The sequence below is a fragment of the Canis aureus genome, chromosome 16, assembly GCF_053574225.1.
Source record: "Canis aureus isolate CA01 chromosome 16, VMU_Caureus_v.1.0, whole genome shotgun sequence".
Classification (NCBI taxonomy): Eukaryota; Metazoa; Chordata; class Mammalia; order Carnivora; family Canidae; genus Canis; species Canis aureus.
The window spans coordinates 1,910,594-1,930,358 of record NC_135626.1 but is presented as its reverse complement, the minus strand read 5'-3'; the positions used below and the strand labels follow the sequence as shown (position 1 = coordinate 1,930,358).

General features: G+C 39.3%; 1 protein-coding gene across 19 annotated transcripts in view; it reads left to right on the top strand.

Annotated features, from left to right (window-relative positions):
- Window positions 1-19,765, top strand: part of DENND1A (DENN domain containing 1A) — a 509,667-nt gene that overhangs the window by 257,609 nt on the left and 232,293 nt on the right. For all 19 annotated transcript variants that reach the window (XM_077850604.1, XM_077850612.1, XM_077850613.1 and 16 more), the window contains one exon: window positions 11,340-11,450. In XM_077850604.1, the coding sequence (XP_077706730.1) occupies window positions 11,340-11,450 (111 nt within the window). The remainder of the gene's footprint in view (window positions 1-11,339; window positions 11,451-19,765) is intronic.

Genomic DNA, 19,765 nt, shown 5'->3' with positions numbered 1-19,765 from the left:
AATACTTTCTCAGGAAGCTACTGAAGAATGATTTATCAGAATAAAGGAATAAACAAGAAGATGTGAAATCCAGGAACTCTGACAAAAAGTCATACAAGAAGGAAATTGCAACCATAATTGATTGTCTCATTCCACATGCTCACTGAATTATAAACATTATGGATTTAAAATTTTTTTCTGGGGACACTTGGGTGGCTCAGTGGGTTAAGTATCTGCCTTTGGCTCAGGTCATGATCCCAGGGTCCTGGAATCGAATCCCGCATCGGGCTCCCTACTCCACAAAGAGTCTGCTTCTTCCTCTCCCTCTGCCCCTCCCCTCCCCCTGCTTATGCTCTTTCTCCCTTTCAAATGAATAAATAAAACCTTTTTTAAAAAAAAAGAATTTTGAAGACATAACTCTATTGACTTCTAGTTTTCCTGTTGAAACTTGGAAGTTGTAAGCCATTGTGATTCCTGATTTATTTTTTAGGATCCTTTATATATCTCTGGTATTCTGAAATTGTCCTTTCCATCTGTGCTGGGCACTTGGTGTCTCATTCAGTCTAGAAACTCATGTCCTTTAAAGCTAGGAAATGGTGTCACATTATTCCTTTGAAAAGATTCTTCTTAATTTTTCTCCTTTCTCTGGGGCTTCAATAGTAGGATGATACTTCCTGTGTTGATCCTCTAATATTTTTTTTCTGTTTTCCATCTCTCTCTTTTAGTTGTCTTTCTACTTTCTTTAACAAATGGTTCCACCCTTTTGAATTTCTTCTGCTATCATTGTTTATATCTAAGAGCTTTTTGGTGGTGGTCAGTAAATTACTCGTTGTTTAATGGCATCTTGTTTCATGAGTGCAATATTTTTTGTCTCTTTGAGACTCGTTTATAGGTCTAAAAAAATGGTTCTTTTTGCATATTTTCTTCCCCAACGTTTTCTCTCTCCTGTTTGTTTCACTCTGTATCTTTGTAGAGAGTTTCCTCAAGTGCCTGTCCAGCCCTATTGAAGGCTGAGGCACTAAAAAGCCAAAGTGAAGTTCTGTGTTTGTGAATGGGACTTGTTACTGGCTGGCTTTTATGGTAGATGATGGAAAAGAGGAGGCCTGGTTACTTGGTGCGGCATATGTAAGGGGCTCTCAAATGTCAGTATCAGAATCTTTTCTTTGGAACTAATCAGTTATTTATTTTTCTTGCCTTGTATTCTGTCTTGTTTTTGCCGATGAGCATCATTCTGGAAGCTGAATGGGGGTGATGAGTTAACAGCATGTATTCCTTTTTTTTTTTTTTAATTTTTAAAAAATTTTTTTTTATTTATTTATGATAGTCACAGAGAGAGAGAGAGAGAGAGAGAGGCAGAGACACAGGCAGAGGGAGAAGCAGGCTCCATGCAGGGAGCCCGATGTGGGATTCAATCCCGGATCTCCAGGATCGCGCCCTGGGCCAAAGGCAGGCGCCAAACCGCTGCGCCACCCAGGGATCCCAACAGCATGTATTCTTTAAACCGCCTCCCATTTTTTATTTAATGCTTTATCCCATCCTTAGCTTATACCTGGTGTCACCATGTCTTTCTGGTTCAGTTCTTCTAGAAAGTAAACACTTCTTTGCTGGAGGACTATGGGAAGGCTAATTGACAAGTAGAGTGAGCTGGAAGGGCAGAATCTTATTTTTATTGGCACCCTTCCTCCAGCCTTCAGAGGTTCTGGGTGTCTCCATTTCCTTGAACTTTTTTGGAGTTGTGTGGTATGAGTTGGGCTTGAGCTTGTGCCCTAACCCTCTGTCCCGGCTTTTGTGTTCTGCCCTTTGTGGGCTGCCAAGCCATCCTTCTTTAGTTTCCCAGCCTCAGTTGGCACTGTTGACCTGTTGGGCCACATCATTCTTTGTCATGTGGGACTGTCTTGTATGTTGTGGGATGTTAGTATTTCTGAGATCCACTCACTACATGATGATAGCTTACCCCCTTCTGTCTATGACAACCAGAAATATCTCTAGACATTGCCACATGTTCCCCAGGAGTGAATGACCCAGGTTGAGAACCATTTCTTTAGTAACCTCTGCTTTCTGGCTTCTAAAAATTTGACATCTCTCTTCCAATAATGTCTTTTCTCCTGTTCTTGGGAGTTTGTCTTTTAAAATTCTTTCACTGTGACTTTCCCTTGGGGGGTTGTTGGGGAGGGATGGTATCAGAGAGAAAAGATAAATATGGTGTTTAATCTATCATATTTTACTGGAAATCTCTACAGTGTTTTAACTATGCCACTCCTACTAATGGACATTTAGATTGGTTCTAATGTTTTGCTATTATAAATAATGCCATAAATATTGTTGCATAGGTTAGGTTCATCATTTTAATTTGTTTTAATTTGAAGGGCTGAGAATTCCTTAAGAATTTAAATTTGAGGTACCTGAAAGTTCTGATAATTTCTTAATTTTCAAAACTGCCATAAAGGAGGTTAGAAATAGTTTGGGAGGGAGAACAAAAACTGTCTTCTTCATAGCCCCAGCTACAATTCCTGTCTGCACTGCCCCATCACTAAAAAAAAAATAATAATAATAAAAAAATTTGCATTCCCTCTGCTGGTTTTGTCACTAATGAACCAGTTCCTTGTGTATGACCCATTGTCCCCTAAATCCTCCTTTGCAAATCGGTAAAAGGCTGGCCTTGTTTGTTTCTAAGCGGGAATAATAAAAACAATCTGCCAGACTCCTAACATACATGGTTCCATTTAAATCCTTACAGCTCCTCTGAGAGAGGTAGACGTGAGCCCTATTTTATATATAGGGACCCAGTGTTCACAGACCTGAGGTTACCAGCCCAAGGTATGCACCTAAGTGGGATGTAGTGACTTAGGTTGGTAAGGAACCAAAGCATTTTGTTTTCATTATACCCACCTGCCTCCCTGCAGTTGACTTTTGATATTCATGAGGAAAGAGGAAAAATTATTTTTCATATTTCAAATATAAAGTGAAGCAGGAAAGCTTTTCCTCTAAGGAGAATCTGAACTTTTGGAGGACCAATTTGTGTGATTTTTGACATAGAATCAGTATTGAGCTCTAGCCATGTTGAAATTTGCATTTTAATCTCTTGGTGATTTTTCAAGGATTAATTTAAAATGACTAAATTGCTGCATTGCAAATTGAAACAAGCAATAACCATGGGGTTGTTAATATGATAGTCTGCTGTAGTGGAAAGAACATGAGTTTTGGAGACAGCCAGACCCTGGGCTCTACCACTCAGGGACCTTGGACTACTTACTTATGGTCTCTGAGCCTCAGTGTCCTTGTGTAATAAAGAAAAATGGGGGGAACAAATAAGGAATTAAATGTAAAGTTCCAAGTTTAATGCTTGGTGCAAGAGAGATACTGCTTTTGATGGTTCTTTTCTTTCCCTTCTTCTCTTGGCTTTCTATAATTCTAGTCTTAACCTCTTTTGAAGTCTGAGTTATGGCTCAGGGCTAGGGCACATTACTTCTTGGAGCTTGTCTTTTCTGGGTTTTTGCTAACATTCTTGGTTGTGAAGCTCAGTATTTTTCCTTTCATGGAGTATGTATTTGACCACACAAGTCTCTTAGCAGGTGCCATTGACACCAGAATTTCTGAAGCTTAGAAATAGTGCACGGAATGGAGTCCAGGACTCCAGTGCCTGTAATATGGGAGGTTCTATAAACATTTATTGATTCTCTCCTCTAATAGACATGTTAAACTTAAAAGAATAGGCAAAGAAAAATATAAAAGGACTTTGGCACATGGAACTTAATTCTGTCGCCAGAGAATCAGGTTGTTCTGGACAGTTTCAGAGAATGGTAATGTAAGAAAGAGAAAGGAGCTAGTATAGATTCAGCACCTGCCATGGATTAGATTGGGCACTATTTGTTATATCATGGAATTTTCATAGCAGCCTTGCTATACCTGCTCTGAATGGAAATGAAGCCTAGGGAGACCTTGCTCCTACTCAGCTGGCTAGTAAATACGAAAACCAGGAGTCCCATTCAGGTCAGTTTGATCTCAGTACGGAGGTGCTTCTGGGTCCTGGGCCTCAAGCTCCAGGGCTCCCTGTACCCTTCTACGAAATTGCTCATTATAAGTTTATGTTCTGTAATTAATTTTATGAACTTGTGTAATGTCATTTCTCCTTCCATAATGAAGAGGGCTTAGTATTTTTTTCATCATTGCATTTCTGTAATTAGCACTATACCTAGAACATAGTGGATTGTCAATATATATTTATGGAATGACTGAATGATTGGCTGAATGAATGAATGAATGAATGAGCAGTGCAGCCATTCCCAGGAAAGGGAAAATAACAATTCTTTTCAGTTGGCTTTTGAGCCAGTCTGTCTGCAAGACATTAATGAAAAGCAAATGTAGAAAATTCTTTCCACTTTCAGATGGCTATTGAAGTTAATTCTCATTATTTCTACAATTTTTATGTAGAAATATTTTCTTTCTTTTCTCTGAAAAACTATCACTATGTAATTGTTCATCAGGGTTTTCTCTATCAAGATAATACACATAGGAGTGAATTTTATACAGGCAATAGTTAAATGAGCATAAATCTTTATAAATTTTATTATTTTTTTCTTTATAAATTTTAAACAGTTGACCAGCATTAAAAAGAAATCAAAGATCAGAAATGAATATGTAGTAATAATTACATTGTAAACTGGTTGTAGAAGGGATTTTTTTAGCAGCCAGGTTTTGAAGTTAACTTTTGATTAATGGATAATCATTTAGACCTTCATTTGGAATATTGAACAAACCTGTCTTAATTATCTGGTCAGTGTCATACCAAGTGGTTAATGATGCGAGGAAAGCATTTAGAATGGACAGTTACATATAACATTGCCCAGACTCCACTTTGTCAAAAGATGTACCATGATATAGAAGAGATTTATGAACTCATCATGACTTTCAAAAATAAACAAAGTTGAGGCGGTAGTAGAAGACCTATTATCAAGTACTGAGATTGTAGAGAATTCCATTGTTGCTCTTAAGAGGTGTCAGGTAATTGTTTATTCTAATGGTTTTTCCATTCACACCGAGGGATAAAAGTTGACCTCCAGGTAAACCCTGCCTTCTTGCCTATAATATACTTTTCTGATGTGATTGCCTAAGTGAGTTTGTGGAATTCTTTCTGAGACAGTTTATTTTAGAATGCAAATTTATAATTCCCTTTTAAGAATCCCACACAACCAAAGTAACCTAAATTCTTTAAAAAAAAAAATCAATTGAGGATTTTAAAGGTTTACATTATGGTAAAATAATCTAAGCAGGAGTTATTTCAGGGAATTAGACCCTTCTAAGGCAAAACCAAGCCTCTTGCCTTAGAAGCTTCCTCCAGACACAGTACAGTAAGTCTTTATCATTTGCACCGTGTATGAAGCTGAAAGTCACAAAGACTAATAAAATGACAGACCGTGGGGCGGACTCGCATCTGTTTTGAAGGCTCCAAGGAGTACCCAGCTTAGAGTTAGTTCTTTGGTTTGGGGATTATCTCATTTCCCTAAGGTATTGAACCTAAGACGCTTTTTCTCTAAGCCCCACTATATCCCCTCCCATCCTTGGCCCATCCCCCCTCACCCCCCACCTGCTTCTTAACCCGGGGCGTGGATCACAGTGAGCCCGAAGTCCCCAGCCACCTGGATTGGCACAGGAGCCAGCAGGGACAGCTAGAAGCAAGCAGGCATTATGGGGCTTCTCCTCGGGGAAATGAGGTTTGCCAGGTGCCCTTCCTTTCTCTTTGTCTGGATTTAGAGCCAGAGAGGGTTAGAGCTGGACAGGACCTTCACCGTCATTTCTTTGTAGAGACGAGAAACGAGGCTGAGGAGCTTGTGTAGCACACACCTCTTCCCAAACTCAAACTTCCAGGCTGTTCTGACCCCATTCACTAGAGACCTTCCTTGGACCTGAGCCCTTTCTAGCCCGGGTGGCAGTCAGCTGCTTTTCCCCGCTACCCAGCCTTACAGAGTAGGCTTGTAATGAATGCTAGGCAGATAAGAGAATGCTCACAGGCACATAATTGATATATAACTGAAAGAATGCTTGAACTCTATGAATAGAAACAGAATGTCCTTAAGCCTAAAAACGTGCTGGCACTGAGAAAACTGAACCCTTTTGAGCATGGACACTGGGAATAGTCCCTCTAAGCAAGATTCTCCATCCCTGTAGGTAGGTGAGTCACCCAAAGAAGTAATTGTCAGGGAATGGGGGGTTGGGGCAGACTTAGATTTAGCCATGGTGGTAGCATTATAATCCAGGACACTAGGCCCAAGACTAAGTGAGCAATAACACCATGCTTCATAAGACTGATGATTCTTTAGAAGGAAGATTGATTCCCTCATTAAATGAGGAGACTCTCCATTGAAGAAACTGGGCAAGTGGACAAGTGTGGTGCTCGATAACCTGGAAGCTGGGTGTAGTCTGCGGTTCTTCCTCCCCTTCCACTTCTCAGGTCTGACTCATTATCAGGTCCTATAATTCCACTTTACAGAGATTAGTCACATCCATATCAAAGCTTTCATCTCAATGGTTTATTTGTTGTAATCATTCTTTCCCAGAATATGGCAGTAGCCTGTTAAGTGATCGCCCTGCCTCCTGCTTGACCGCTCCTGTGCATCCTCCATAGGACCTCTAGGAAGATCTTTCTGGAACACATAAGTGATTGTATCTTGATCCTTCAGCAGCTCCCTCTTACCTGCAGGGAAAGGCTAAGGTCCCACAGGATCTGAACCCAGCTCCCCTGCCCTAGCATATCCCTCCCTGCCTTGCATCCTCTTCTTCACTGTACTGACTTGCTGGAGCTCCTCTCTCCTCCCTGCTTCTGACTTTGCATGGAACACACTTCTCCCCCTGTCCATTGAGTGAACCCCTTTAGGGAGGCCCACACCAGCTATCTTCTCTTCTGTCAAACCTTCCCCAGCCTTGTCCCAGTATCCATCCAGCAAGGTTGAATCTGCCCTTTTCAGGCAGCCCTGGAATGTATGTAGCTTTAACCACAGTACTTTGCACACCATACTGATGCCATTCCCATCCCCAGGCTGAACTCCTGGAAAATGGGGATCATCTGCAGTTAATCTTTACAGGCCCAGCTCCCAGGAGGCTACTAAACACATAGTAGGAGTTAAATAAGCATTGATTGGCTGATTACAAGACAGAAATTACAGGAGACTGAAGCAAAGTGCTGGGAGAGTGGTATGCCTTGTGTCCTTTAGAAATAAAAGCTCACAGTATGTTCTGGCTGCAGTCTTGACACAGGACAACTTGCCATGGAAGCCCTCTGTTCTCCTTATTCCTCATTCCCTGCACTCTTATCTATAAGACATGACTGACCTGGCTGTGAATTGAATACCTGCTTCTGTATGAACCCCCTTCCCCATTATCTGGTGAACAAACCACCTATTTCTTCACACTTTTAGTTTTTTAGAGAGAGAGAGAGAGCATATGCACGGAAGGTGGGGGAGGGGGAGGGGAGCAGAAAGAGAGGATAGAGAGAAAATCCCAAGCAGGCTGCGTGCCCAGCACGGAGCCCAACACAGGGCTTGATCCCAAAGATCCTGAAATCATGATGCGAGCCGAAATCAGAACTCGGATACCCAACCAACTGAGCCATCCAGGATGCCCCTCCTTTACGCTTTTAATAAATGTAGCCATAAATACCTTAAACAGCAACCCCCAAGCCCCCAGCTATTTTACCTGACGTTGTGAGGTGCCAGTGTCAATTCTTTCCCTTGAGCCCCTCACCATTACTAAGTAATTGATCACTTCACCCAAACTAGAGCCAGGTTTTCTGACATCGAATGCTATGTTCTTCCTAATAAACCATGATGTCTGTCTTTCAGCCTGGTGGATTTCTCTTACACTACACTGCTCAAACTCCAGCTAAGGAGCTGAGGTCTTCAGTCATTGCTTTCTTTACTTACTGATTCATTCTTTTATAAAACTGCTAGATGATGGGATATGTCATTGTTCCCAAAGGGACCTCAGTCTAGTGACAAAAACATACTTGTCACCAAGTGGTTATAAGATAGAGACAAATCACTATGCCAGCACAAAGTGTAGGAGATTGACAAATGTGGAATTGAGGAAGCCTTCTAGGAGGAGGTGACATTTCAGCTGGGTCTTGAAAAGCAAGTGGATATCCTCAAGGAAGAAAGAGGCGTTCTAGGAGGAGGAAACAACAGAAGTAGAGGCTTGATGGGGATGCCTGGGTGGCTCAGCGGTTGAGCATCTGACTTGGTTCGGGGCGTGATCGCAGATTCCCAGGATCGAGTCCCACATCAGGCTCCTTGCATGGGGCCTGCTTCTCCTCCCTCTGCCTGTGTCTCTGCCTCTCTTTCTGTGTCTCTCATGAATAAATAAATAAAATCTTTAAAAAAATTTTTTTAAAAATTTAAAGAAAAAACTAGAGGCTTGAGGATATGAAAAGGTGTGGCAGGTTTGAGAAACTGAGGGTTGGTGTGGCTTAAGCCACTGGGTGCTTAAGGTACAGAAGAGGAGACTCCTCTCTCCTAGGGGTTTTCTTCAGAGATGAAGCTTGCTGGAAACTGTAAATTCTCCCTACAGCTGCTCCCAAGGCCTGCTCTGCCCCACAGGTGCTCCCACGGCTGAGTGAAGTCCCCAGGGCTGTCGCCACTCACCCACTCCCACCCCCCTAGACGGGTGGCATCCCAGAAGGAAAGAGGCAGGGGAGGAAGCAGATAAGAAAGACAGCTTCTGTTTAGACACAAATATCTTGGTAATCAGCACAGATGGGATGAGAAATACCAAAAAAAGTACATGACAGTTTAGAGAGAATTTGGCTAAATGTTACATATTTTTAACATACCTGTATAGACTTTTGGAACAAGCACCTGAATCCCTCAGAACCTGATTGGGCCTGGGGGTTATGCCTCAACCAAGTGGTGTTTTGATTTCAGAAATGTTTCCTTTCCCATCCACAAAAGTATCCTTTTGATTTTTTTTTTCTCCCACCAAAATAAGGTGCAGGATTTGTCTCTGACGCTGTGTCTCCTTATTTGGACGGCAAGCTGTGTAACATATTTCTACCCAGCGTGAAGCTTCTTGGCAGACTCTTGAGGCCACGTTTTGGTGGCTTCAGAGTTATCTTTGGATCTGTCAAAAGTGCTAATGGGCTTTCTGGCCTTCCTTAAGCTTCTCATTTCTATTTTCTTTTTACTTCCATCCTCTCCTAAAAGAAAAATTTATGTAATTCATCAGCAGTTAAGCATTTTTTACTGAAATGCTCAGCTGAGGGCCTTGTATTTTTGTTTGCGAGAATAGCTCTGCCATGTCACGGTCTTCAGAACGAACCCCACCCTGACACCATTAGCTCAGCACTCCTCAGTCCACCGGGCAGGAGACTTGCACTTGCACTTGTTGACTATTTCAGACTGTATTGCTTGTTCGTTCGGTTTTGTTTTTCAAGTCTGTCAGGGGGCAAGTTTGTGTGGTGGTTAGAGCAAGGGTTTCAGATTCAGGAGACCTGGTTTTGAAACAGGGCTCTGCCTTAGATTTCTAGCGGGGTGACATTTGGAGACAACTTGCCCTTCCTGGGCCTCAGTTTCTTCATCTATAAAGTGGAGATGATAATGCCTTTTTCAGGGTTGTTGGGAAGATTGGAGAGAACACAGGTAAAGAACCTATTGTCTAGCACATAAGGATTACTCAAAAAATGGGATAGCAGTTCTTCACAGAGATACTTTTTCTCTTTCAATAGGTGTACTTTGATCCTGCTTTGTTCCTATGCTGTGCTTTCTTTCCTGAATACAACTTTTACCTGCTATTCATACTGACATAAACAAAGAGCCCAGGTTTACAGACAAACTCACCCAAGACTGAACATCCACATAGTGGATAACCTTGATCCTATTCATTTTCTCTGTCACCTCTGTTTTCCTATCTGTATTGTAGAGATGATAATACCTGTTCAAGCAGTGGTTTCAAGATTAAGTGACATAATATCTGTAAAGCTTTTGTGTATTGCACATGTTTAAAAATATTTAAGTGGAACAATGTAATGTAAGGGAAAGTGTATGGGCTCTGGAGTTGGATCTGAGTCCAAATTCTGACTCCACCAGTTACTGAATCTCTCCCAGGCTTACTTTATCTGTATACGGGTTGGAGGGGGAAGGGTGGGGGGTAGGGGAATACCTCCTTGGAGTTCTGTGAGAACTGCATAAGATTACCTATACGAAGTACCTGATATGGTACCTGGTACTTGGCAGGTAGGTAGTCAGTATATGGAGCTATTAATTCACTCACTATTTATAAAGGTTGATGGTTAACCTGGTATTCCAGTCAAACAACAATAAATCATAAGTGCCTATTCTTATTCCCAACCCATAATATTGTTGAAAAGCACTTTATGCTATTTTGCAGTAAAATCCACCTGGTTTACTTGAATTTATGAATTATAGCTCTTTCATCATTATAAACTGCAACCCCTGGCAAGTAGTGTTCCTTGCCTCCCTGAACCCCTTCTTTTTCAGAAGATTATATTGTACAGCATTGAAAACCTGTAACATTGAAGATATTAACATATTCATGTGTATTATTAAAGTCAGGTGGGTAGAGAAAGGGTTGCAGAAATGAAACACATTATATTTTTTCTGAAATCTGAAGAGTACCAATCTGTAGTAGTAATTAAAGAAATGAAGCCCCAGCTACAGACAAAAGCTAGTTAAAACACTGCTTTGTCATCACTTCCTGCTGCTTGTCTGCAGTCATTTTTTGCTCCTCTTGAGTGAAATACCTGGAGATTGTAAATCTTCGAAATTGCTCTAATTCCAGCCGAGTCCTTTTAGAGAACGTAAATGGTGGAGGAGGGGGTCAACGGCAGTGATGACAAGAGAAGAGCATGCCCAGCTTTCCGGGTGGGATCTGTTGGACAGAAATGGGCTCTGTGCCAAAGGCGTTTTGGTCCTTGGGTACTTTGTCTTGCCTAGATGTATGGTACAGCACATTGGGAAAGTTCTGGGATCCAGGGTCAGAAGGTCTGAGCTGCAGTCCTGTCTTTATTGCTTATGAGACTTTTTGATTTTGGCATCCCTCTCTGAGGCTTGGTTTCCTCATTTGTAAGATTGTAGACTTCCTGTCCTGCTCACCTTTTGGAACTCATAGGCAAAGCAATGCAGTGCTCCCTGTGACCTCATGTAAACTGTAATCACTGCACAGGAGTGCTGCATCTCTAAGGTTTCTCCCAACTTTGCATTTCAGGATATTACACAAGAGTGGGATTTGATCTCCCAGGTGGAAAGCAGAGTATGCTTTCTGATAATTTTCTGTTTCTCGTATTTTTTTTAGATACTGCTTATAATAAGAACAAACAAAATAAGCCACTAATCTCCTCTTCTTGTTTCTCCTAGAGAAATCTCACAGAATATTTTGTGGCCGTGGATGTAAACAACATGTTACATCTGTATGCCAGCATGCTGTACGAACGCCGGATTCTCATCGTCTGCAGTAAACTCAGCACTGTGAGTAGGCTTTTTAATCATTTTATTTGAATTGAAAGATGGATCAGAAAGATGAAAGACAATTTTAGAAAAAAAAAATCAGCCACAGTCTCCTCGACATGTCACTTTCATTAATTATTCGTGTTTCTTTACAGTGCCACTTCACGTTTCTTTCATTCTTAGAGCTTCAAAATCAATCGTAAATAGTCTTCCATTTGGTTTTGTTATGAACACTTTACATATTTTCACATAAGTTTCCAACATTGTCATTTTTTACATGTCTGTATCCTATTCTGTTGTACTGATATGAAATCTTTACTAAACCTTTCTTCTCTTGATGGCCACTTAGGTTGTTCAGAGTTTAATTCTTTAGTAGATAACACTGCAGTGAACACCTTTTGGCCACTTTTGGTGGATGCAGTTTGTAGTCTAATGAGTAGGACCATCAGGTCAAAGGACTTGATGAACACTATGACTTACGGACTCCGATTGTTCCCCAAACACACTATGCTTGTTGATAGTGAATGCTGCCAGCTATATGTGAGTTTCCATTTTTACTGCAGCCTTGCCAGAATTGTGTGTGTATTCATGCATATGTGTTTTAATTTTGCTAATAAAATAGGCATAAAATGGTATTGCAGGTTTATTTTATTTTTCTTTGGTTAGAAGTTACTGCATATTTTCCATGGGTTTATTTCCCATTTATATTTTGTTAATGTCTTTTCCCATTTATCTTATAGGACTCTTGGTTTTTTTTGTTTGTTTTTTAATAAATTGGAATGGGGTCTTTTATATTGTAATAACTTTTGCTACATATATAATATAAATATTTTTCATGTTCTTTTTATTTTAGTTTTTTTTTTTTAACTTGCCAAGTATAGGAGTTTGCCTCTTTCCTTATATTCTATTACAGAAATTCTCAAACATAGACAGTAAACACCCATATAATCTGGTCTAGATTTTGCAATGAACACTTGACTATGCTTGCTTTGGCACATATTTATTCATCTGCTCATCCCATTTGCTATCCATCAATCCATTGTATTTTTTGATGCATTTTAAAGTAAATCACAGACATCATTATACATCCTCCTAAATATTTGAGTATATTATTAACTGAAGTTCAATATCCATATATAGCATTATGTTTCTTTTGAGGTTAAGCTTGCATACAGAAATTAACTAGGGGGATCCCTGGGTGGCGCAGCAGTTTAGCGCCTGCCTTTGGCCCAGGGCGCGATCCTGGAGACCTGGGATCGAATCCCACATCGGGCTCCCGGTGCATGGAGCCTGCTTCTCCCTCTGCCTGTGTCTCTGCCTCTCTCTCTCTCTCTCTCGCTCTCTCTCTCGCTCTCTGATGACTATCATAAATAAATTAATTTAAAAAAATTAAAAAAAAAAAAAAAGAAATTAACTAGGAATGGAATGCCTATCAGGTAACTCTGTTAAAGAGGATAGAAAGACCTTCTTATAGTGTGAGAATTTGCCTAATGAAGGGTCTGTGGATAAAATCAGTTGTGTGTTTACCCATGAATACAAGGTGCCTAATAATGAAAACTTTGTGAGGTTGTTAGTTTTCATCATAACTTCATTATTTTATTAATTCTTTGGTATTGTTTGCTTGTCAAGAACTCACAATTTTTTTATTGTGCCAGACTCATAGCACATAGTAGGTGATAAAAGCATGGGTCTGCCCTGGAGGGGCAAACATCCCAGAGTAGGCTTCTTGCTTTGTTTTGCATTTTATTTTAAACTAGAAGTACTGTTCATAATCTCAGGGCTTAAACACAGTTTGAGAGTAAGAGGATTGCCATCCAGATTTATTGCTGCATCTTTATGAGGCCAGTTAGAATAAAAGTACAGTTGAGGGGCACCTGGCTGGCTCAGTCAGAGGAGCATGTGACTCCAGCTCTTGGGATTGTGAGTTTGAGCCCCACAGTGGGTGTAGAGATTACTGAAATAAATGAAACTTAAAAAACTTAAAAAATGAAATAAAAGTACAGTTGAAAGAGCCTAGTCTATACTTACTATTACAATGGAGAATTAAACTTCAGTAGAACAAAAAAAAAGGATATCGTATTAGTGTAATTTGAATTCCCTATAATATAATCATGATATTTTTTGAGCTCTTTAATATGTGCCAGGCACTATGCTAAGCACTTTGCATCTATTAACTCATTTAATCCTCACTCTATCAGTGTGTAGTAGGTTCTGTTGTTACCTCCTTCTTATAGATAAGGAAGAATATACCTTCTGTGTAATTTTTTAAAAAAATATGGTCGATTAAACACACTCAGTTATTTCTGCTCCTCCCAAAACTTAAGTGAATTAAAGAATAAATCAAAAGCACAAAGAGCAGATGCAGCAGAGATTTTTTTTTTTTGCAGTGGAGATTTTTAAAAACAGTAAAAAAAAATAACTATTACCAGTGTTATGCCAATATTTAAAAACCAGGATGAAATGGACAGTAAAATATAATTTACTAAAATTGAATCAAAATGAGAACAGTCGAATAGGTCATTTAATTTATAGAAATTAAATCAGTACATAAAATATTTTCTCCCAAAACATTCAGCTTAGATGGCTTTACAGCTATGTTTTATCAAACACCTCAAGGAACAGATCATTTCAACCTTAGACAAACTTCTTGAGAGTCTAGAAAGAAAAAGGAATACACTTCACCTTTTCTTCTTCCTTTTTTTTTTTTTTTAAAGATATTTTATTTACTCATTCATGAGAGACACACAGAGAGAGGCCAAGACACAGGCAGAGGGAGAAGCAGGCTCCCTGCAGGGAGACCAATGTGGGACTGGATCCCAGGACCCTGGGATCACACCCTGAGCCGAAGGCAGATGCTCAACCATTGAGCCACCCAGGTGCCCCCACTTCACCTTTTCTTGTGATGATTGTGTAACCTTGACATTTGGCCACACTAGGAGACATTTATAAGAAAAAAATATATCAGCCAATCTTGCTCATAAACAACTGTAAAAGTTTTAAACAAAACAGTAGCAAATGTATAAAAAATATAATTCATAATAACTAATTTGAATTTATTCCAGAAATGAAAGATTGACAATACTAGAAAAATCTATTAATATAACTTACCATATTAACATATTAAAAGGGAAATTCATGGGGCACCTGGATGGCTTGGTTAGTTGAACATCTGATTCGACTTGGGTGGTTATTTCAGAGTCATGAGATTGAACCCTGCTTTCGGCTCCATGCTCAGCAAGAAGTGCTTGCTTCTTCTGCCTCTCCTTCTGCCTCTCCCCTGCTGTCTATCTCTCTCTCCCCCCTAAAATAAATAAATAAATATTTATACATAAATAAATAAAAGAGAAAATTCATATGGTTACTAGTAGATTCAGAAAAAGCATGACTATGTTCATGAACAGGAAGACTGAATATATTGAAGATGTCCTTTTACTCAAAAAATGTCTATATATAGATTGCATACAATTCCATTCAAAATCCCATTAGCATTTTACACAGTACTTGGCAAACTGATTCTAAAATTAATGCAGAAAAGTCCAAGGAAGAGCCAAGACATACTTGAAGGAAAAGAATAGGTCATGTAAGCTTGCTTTACCAGAATCAAAACTTTTTATAGAGCTATAGTAATTAAGATGCTAGTAATGGCACAGGAATACACAAATGGTCTTGATGGAACAGGGTAGACATTGCAAAAATAGGCTGACTGTGGGGCTCTTTATATACAATAGATGTGGTATTGTAAAACCTGGGGGGATGAATGGATTTTTCAATAATTGAGTATCTACATGGGGAAAAGAAGGGAGACAATTTCTATCTTACATCACTGAATTTCAAATGGATTAAGAACTTAAATGTGAAAGGCAAAATTTTAAGACTTTCAGAAGACAAAATAATCTCTGTGATCTCAGAGTAGGGAAGGATTTAATCAACTAATCTGAGATATACATTGAATACAGGAAAAGATTTAAATTGAAAATATTTGTTCATTTTAAAAGTACCATTCAAGAGAATGAAAAGGCATGTCACAATTTGGAGTTGAGATTATTTGCCATATGTAACACTGACAGGATTAATATCTGAACTATGTAAAGAACTACTATAGTTAAAAAGCAGAAGACAGATCTATCAATAGAAACATTGGCCAAAAGCACAAATAGGCATTTGACAGAAGAAACACAAATGGCTAATAAATATGTGGAAAGATGCTCAAATACTTTGGCAAACCCCATTTTTCTCAATTTTCTTTGATAAGGTGTAGGCTTGATGCTCCTCAGGACCATCAAGCATCTGAAAGAATAAAGCTGTCAAACTCTGGAGTGCCATTTTCTATAAAGATGACTGTGTCAATAGAGACAAACCGAGGAATATATAATATAGTTCAGAGTGAGGTAATATTCATTTCAGGCTTTCTCGGTCAATAATATGATATTCTTTATAAGAAAAATGTGACTTTTTGTTCTCTTTGCTCAGTTAATGTATATTGATTATTTTTCCTTTATAAATGATAAATAGGGAAGGCTTAACTAAATCTTGTTCTCTAATGTAAATACTTCACTGTGCTCTCTTCTAGCACAAAAGCCCCATTTTTCTTCCAGATTTTTACATCTGAGTTTAACTCGTGTTGCTTCTTAGTAGCTTTTATGGATAGCGGGTAGGTCTAAAATAAGACCTTTATGCAGATGATATAATTTATTTCCAGCAGCAGTCCTACAAGATCAATATTATCCCCATTTTACAGAATGGCTCATCTACTCTGAGAGATGCAGTAAGTTGACAAAGGTCATGTTCTAGATGGGAGAGACAAACATGCAAATGGGTCATTATGCTGCAGTGTGGCTTCAGGAAGGGGATAAACAACTAGGAGGATTACACATACAGATGAATCATAGCTTCTTCAAAGTCCTTGCCTTGGGGATCAGGTTATGTTTATTGGTGTCACCTAAAACTATCGTCAGAACCTTTGTGTGGGAACTGTCAGAGGAGCCAGAGGCACATTGTTAAGAATATCCATCCCAGTAAGAAAATTTGAGAATTCTCAGAGAGAGCCAGAAAGATAGTCTGAGCTAAGTCTGGAGGATAAGATGGCTGATGGAGCTGGGTAATACACTGGTATGGGTAAAAAATCAGTCCTGATTGTATAGTAAGTAGAGGAACTTGTTATGCAGCTTGTAAATAATTGTAAGATTTGCCAAAGAGGTGTGTTGCCTTGCATCCGTGGACTAAGTATGTGGAATGCCCTTGTTTAGATTCATAGCCCATATTTCATATGGAAGTCCCCAGTTCTCCCTAACACCCTGTGAAAATTCTGTTAATGTTTTCAAACTGCCTACTATGTGCCAGGCATTGTGCTAATCATATATGTATGTGTTCATTAGTGCTCACAGCAACCCTAAAAGCTAGTTGGTTTTATTCTCCTTTTGTGGATGAGAATATTTAGCACTGGAAAAGTTGAAGTGCCTTGTCTAAGATGACATTAAAACCCATTGCCTTTGGATGCACATTTAAAGCCATTCAATTTGGATTTTGTAAGTACTTGCTGTATGCCTGGCACACCACTCAGCACCAGGGAAACAGAAGGCCAATATGTGAATTTCTAACTGACACACTCACTCTATTAGGCAAAGACCCATTTCCATGAGACTGCTCAGATTCAGCCCACTCTGTGGCTTGTTAGATAGGCCCCACCCCTGCCATTCCCTTGCCATGGGCTCATTCTTGGTGGGTCCTTAGGACATATCTTCCCCCAACTCATTGTGGCTTCAGGGCTCATGTACTGCAGTATTCTCCAGCTCCTGGGCATCTTGGCCCTAATTGCTCCTTCTATGATTTAGGGGTAGCATAAGAATCTTTGTCCACGGAGAATATCCAGTAAATGGTGACAAAGGTATGTTTATTTTCCAAAGGAATGTATATTTGTTTTATTCAGCGGATACTTTTTAAAACATGTTTGGAGGAAGGAAGCACAGTTTAGTGGCAAGATCACTACCTAATTAATTAATTGAGTCTTCACATCTAATTGTTTATGTAGTACCCATAACTATGAAAAAAACTGTGACTTTTCTCATAGTACCCCATTTAGGGAAGAAAAAAAAAACCCATCTAGTATCTTCTCCCTGTCAGTTTCTTCCTAAGTATCAGTCCCAGAGAATGTGGGTGATGTTCTGCGTAGGTATGAAGGGATGGAGATGGGGGCCCTCCCAACCTTGCCCCAGTCATGTCCCACCCACTCCCATTAACAGCCTCCATTATCTTAGCACCACCTGATCTTGTCACCCAAGAAGGGCTAGTTTGTGTACTCTGTGATTTTCAGACTTTTCCTGATGAACCCCACCTGTTCATGACTACCAGCCTGTATAATGGGATGGGTACCTGAATGATGTGTGTCATGCTTTCCTAGCTCTTCTGGACTAGAAATCACTAATCCCATTTGCTCATCTGTGGCTCTTGAAGCAGAGATGAGAGCGGCAGTTTAAGAAGGTTGGAAGTACTGGACCAGAGCCAGGGCCTCTTTGCCTGCACACTCCACTCTGCATGTTCCAGCCATAGGAACAAACTGCATTATTTTGTTTCACACTGTGCTCAAGGGAAGCCAAGACCTTGTAACTGGAAACTTACCAAACAGAGAATTCTAAGACTAAATTTAGTGTTCTGTTTAAAAAATAAAATAAATCGAACATTTTGTTTGTTCATCTTTTATATGTTAGAAAAGAGAGATTAACCTAGTTCACACTAACAATCTAAGAAGAGAATTCAAAGAAGTGAGAAGAAAACTAATCCTCTTGGTGAAGAGGGAAATCCTTAACAAAATGTACTGAAGGGGCGTGAAATACAGACTCTGCAGCCAAACTTTCAAATAGCATAGCCTCTCTAATCTTCATCACATAAAATTTTATTGTAGCTCAGAGAATATTAAAAACTTAGAAAGAAACTAAAGGAACTTCCATTCTCAGGAAGTAGGAGAAAAGGCTGGTAGGTTGTGTTTATGTGGTTTTTCCCTGGTTTGGGAATGTAAATATAATTAACTACTTTTGAACTATGTTCTTCATTTAATTATGTGTGAGTTGGTTTTCTCTTATTCTGGTTGAACTGTAACTAGAATGAAGAACCCTAAGGTGTTACAGAGGCTCTGTAATATAGAGAGCATCAACAGTTTAATTTGTAAAACTTTAAAAATTGCTGTGATTTCAACCAAAGTATCCATGACTAGTTCTTGCTCTTCCTCTTCTGTTTCTGCTCCCATTGCTTCGGTAAGCATTAAGCACCTCCTTTGGACTAAACACAGGATTCAGATTACTAGTGATCCCCAAATGCTGATCTATGGGTTACTTGTGTTAGAATGACCCAGGGAACTTGATAAAAATCCAGGTTTTAGGGTACCATCTCCAGACACACTGGTTCAAAAGGTCTAGCATGAAACCACAAAAAGTCTATTTTTTAAAGCTTCCTAAAATGATACACAGCCAGATTCGGAAACAGTGAATAGACCAGTTCTCTAAGACAAAAACAATACTTATTCTTTGATTACTGTTATTTTGCATCATTAGACTAATTTTCATTTTGAGACTACATAATGGTGGCTGATTAAGTTTGTTTAGAAGACAAGAGTACAGGTTAGCCCTATAAAATTCTTTGTTTCCATGTTTCTCTTTAGGAGAGCTTTGATTTTGGCATTAGCTAGTCGAGGATAGGACAGAGCTAAGTATAATCTATCCAAGCTGTCAGTAATTAATGTTGGTTGCAGATGCAGTCTAGCATTGTAATTTGGAGGTGATAGTTCTTTTTTAGCCATTGCATTGAGAACATGGCCAAGGATCTTATTTATTATTTTAGTGGTGTGGTCAGTCTGTGAAATAGTATATTCTTTAAGTTATAAGACTGATTATAGCTTATTTTTTATGTGACTCTTATGAATCAAACCTCTACCAAAAACCACTAATGGATAATATTCAAGTCACTGCTATTTTAATATGCTTGAAAAGCCCTAAATGATTTAGCACCCATTTTGGCAGATGTCATGTGGATTTTATTAAAGAATTTTGAGCACCTACTAGATACTAAGTCAGCAAGAATAAGGATTCATTATTTCTTGTGATGTATGTAGGCTAAAAGTGTGGTCACTTTGGTGAGCCATAGTGTGATATGAGATTAGGCTCTTCTGTTAGGTTGGTACATATCTTATGAAAACTCATATTTTTTTTTTTTCTTTTTTGCTATCTGTAGTCTGCCAGCTAGGTGATTCAGCCAACCATGCTGGTGATCTTTTTCTTAAAAAAAGACAGCAGAGCTGGATGAGAGAGTACCAGACTTTAAGTCAGGATGCTTTTGTTCAATTCCTA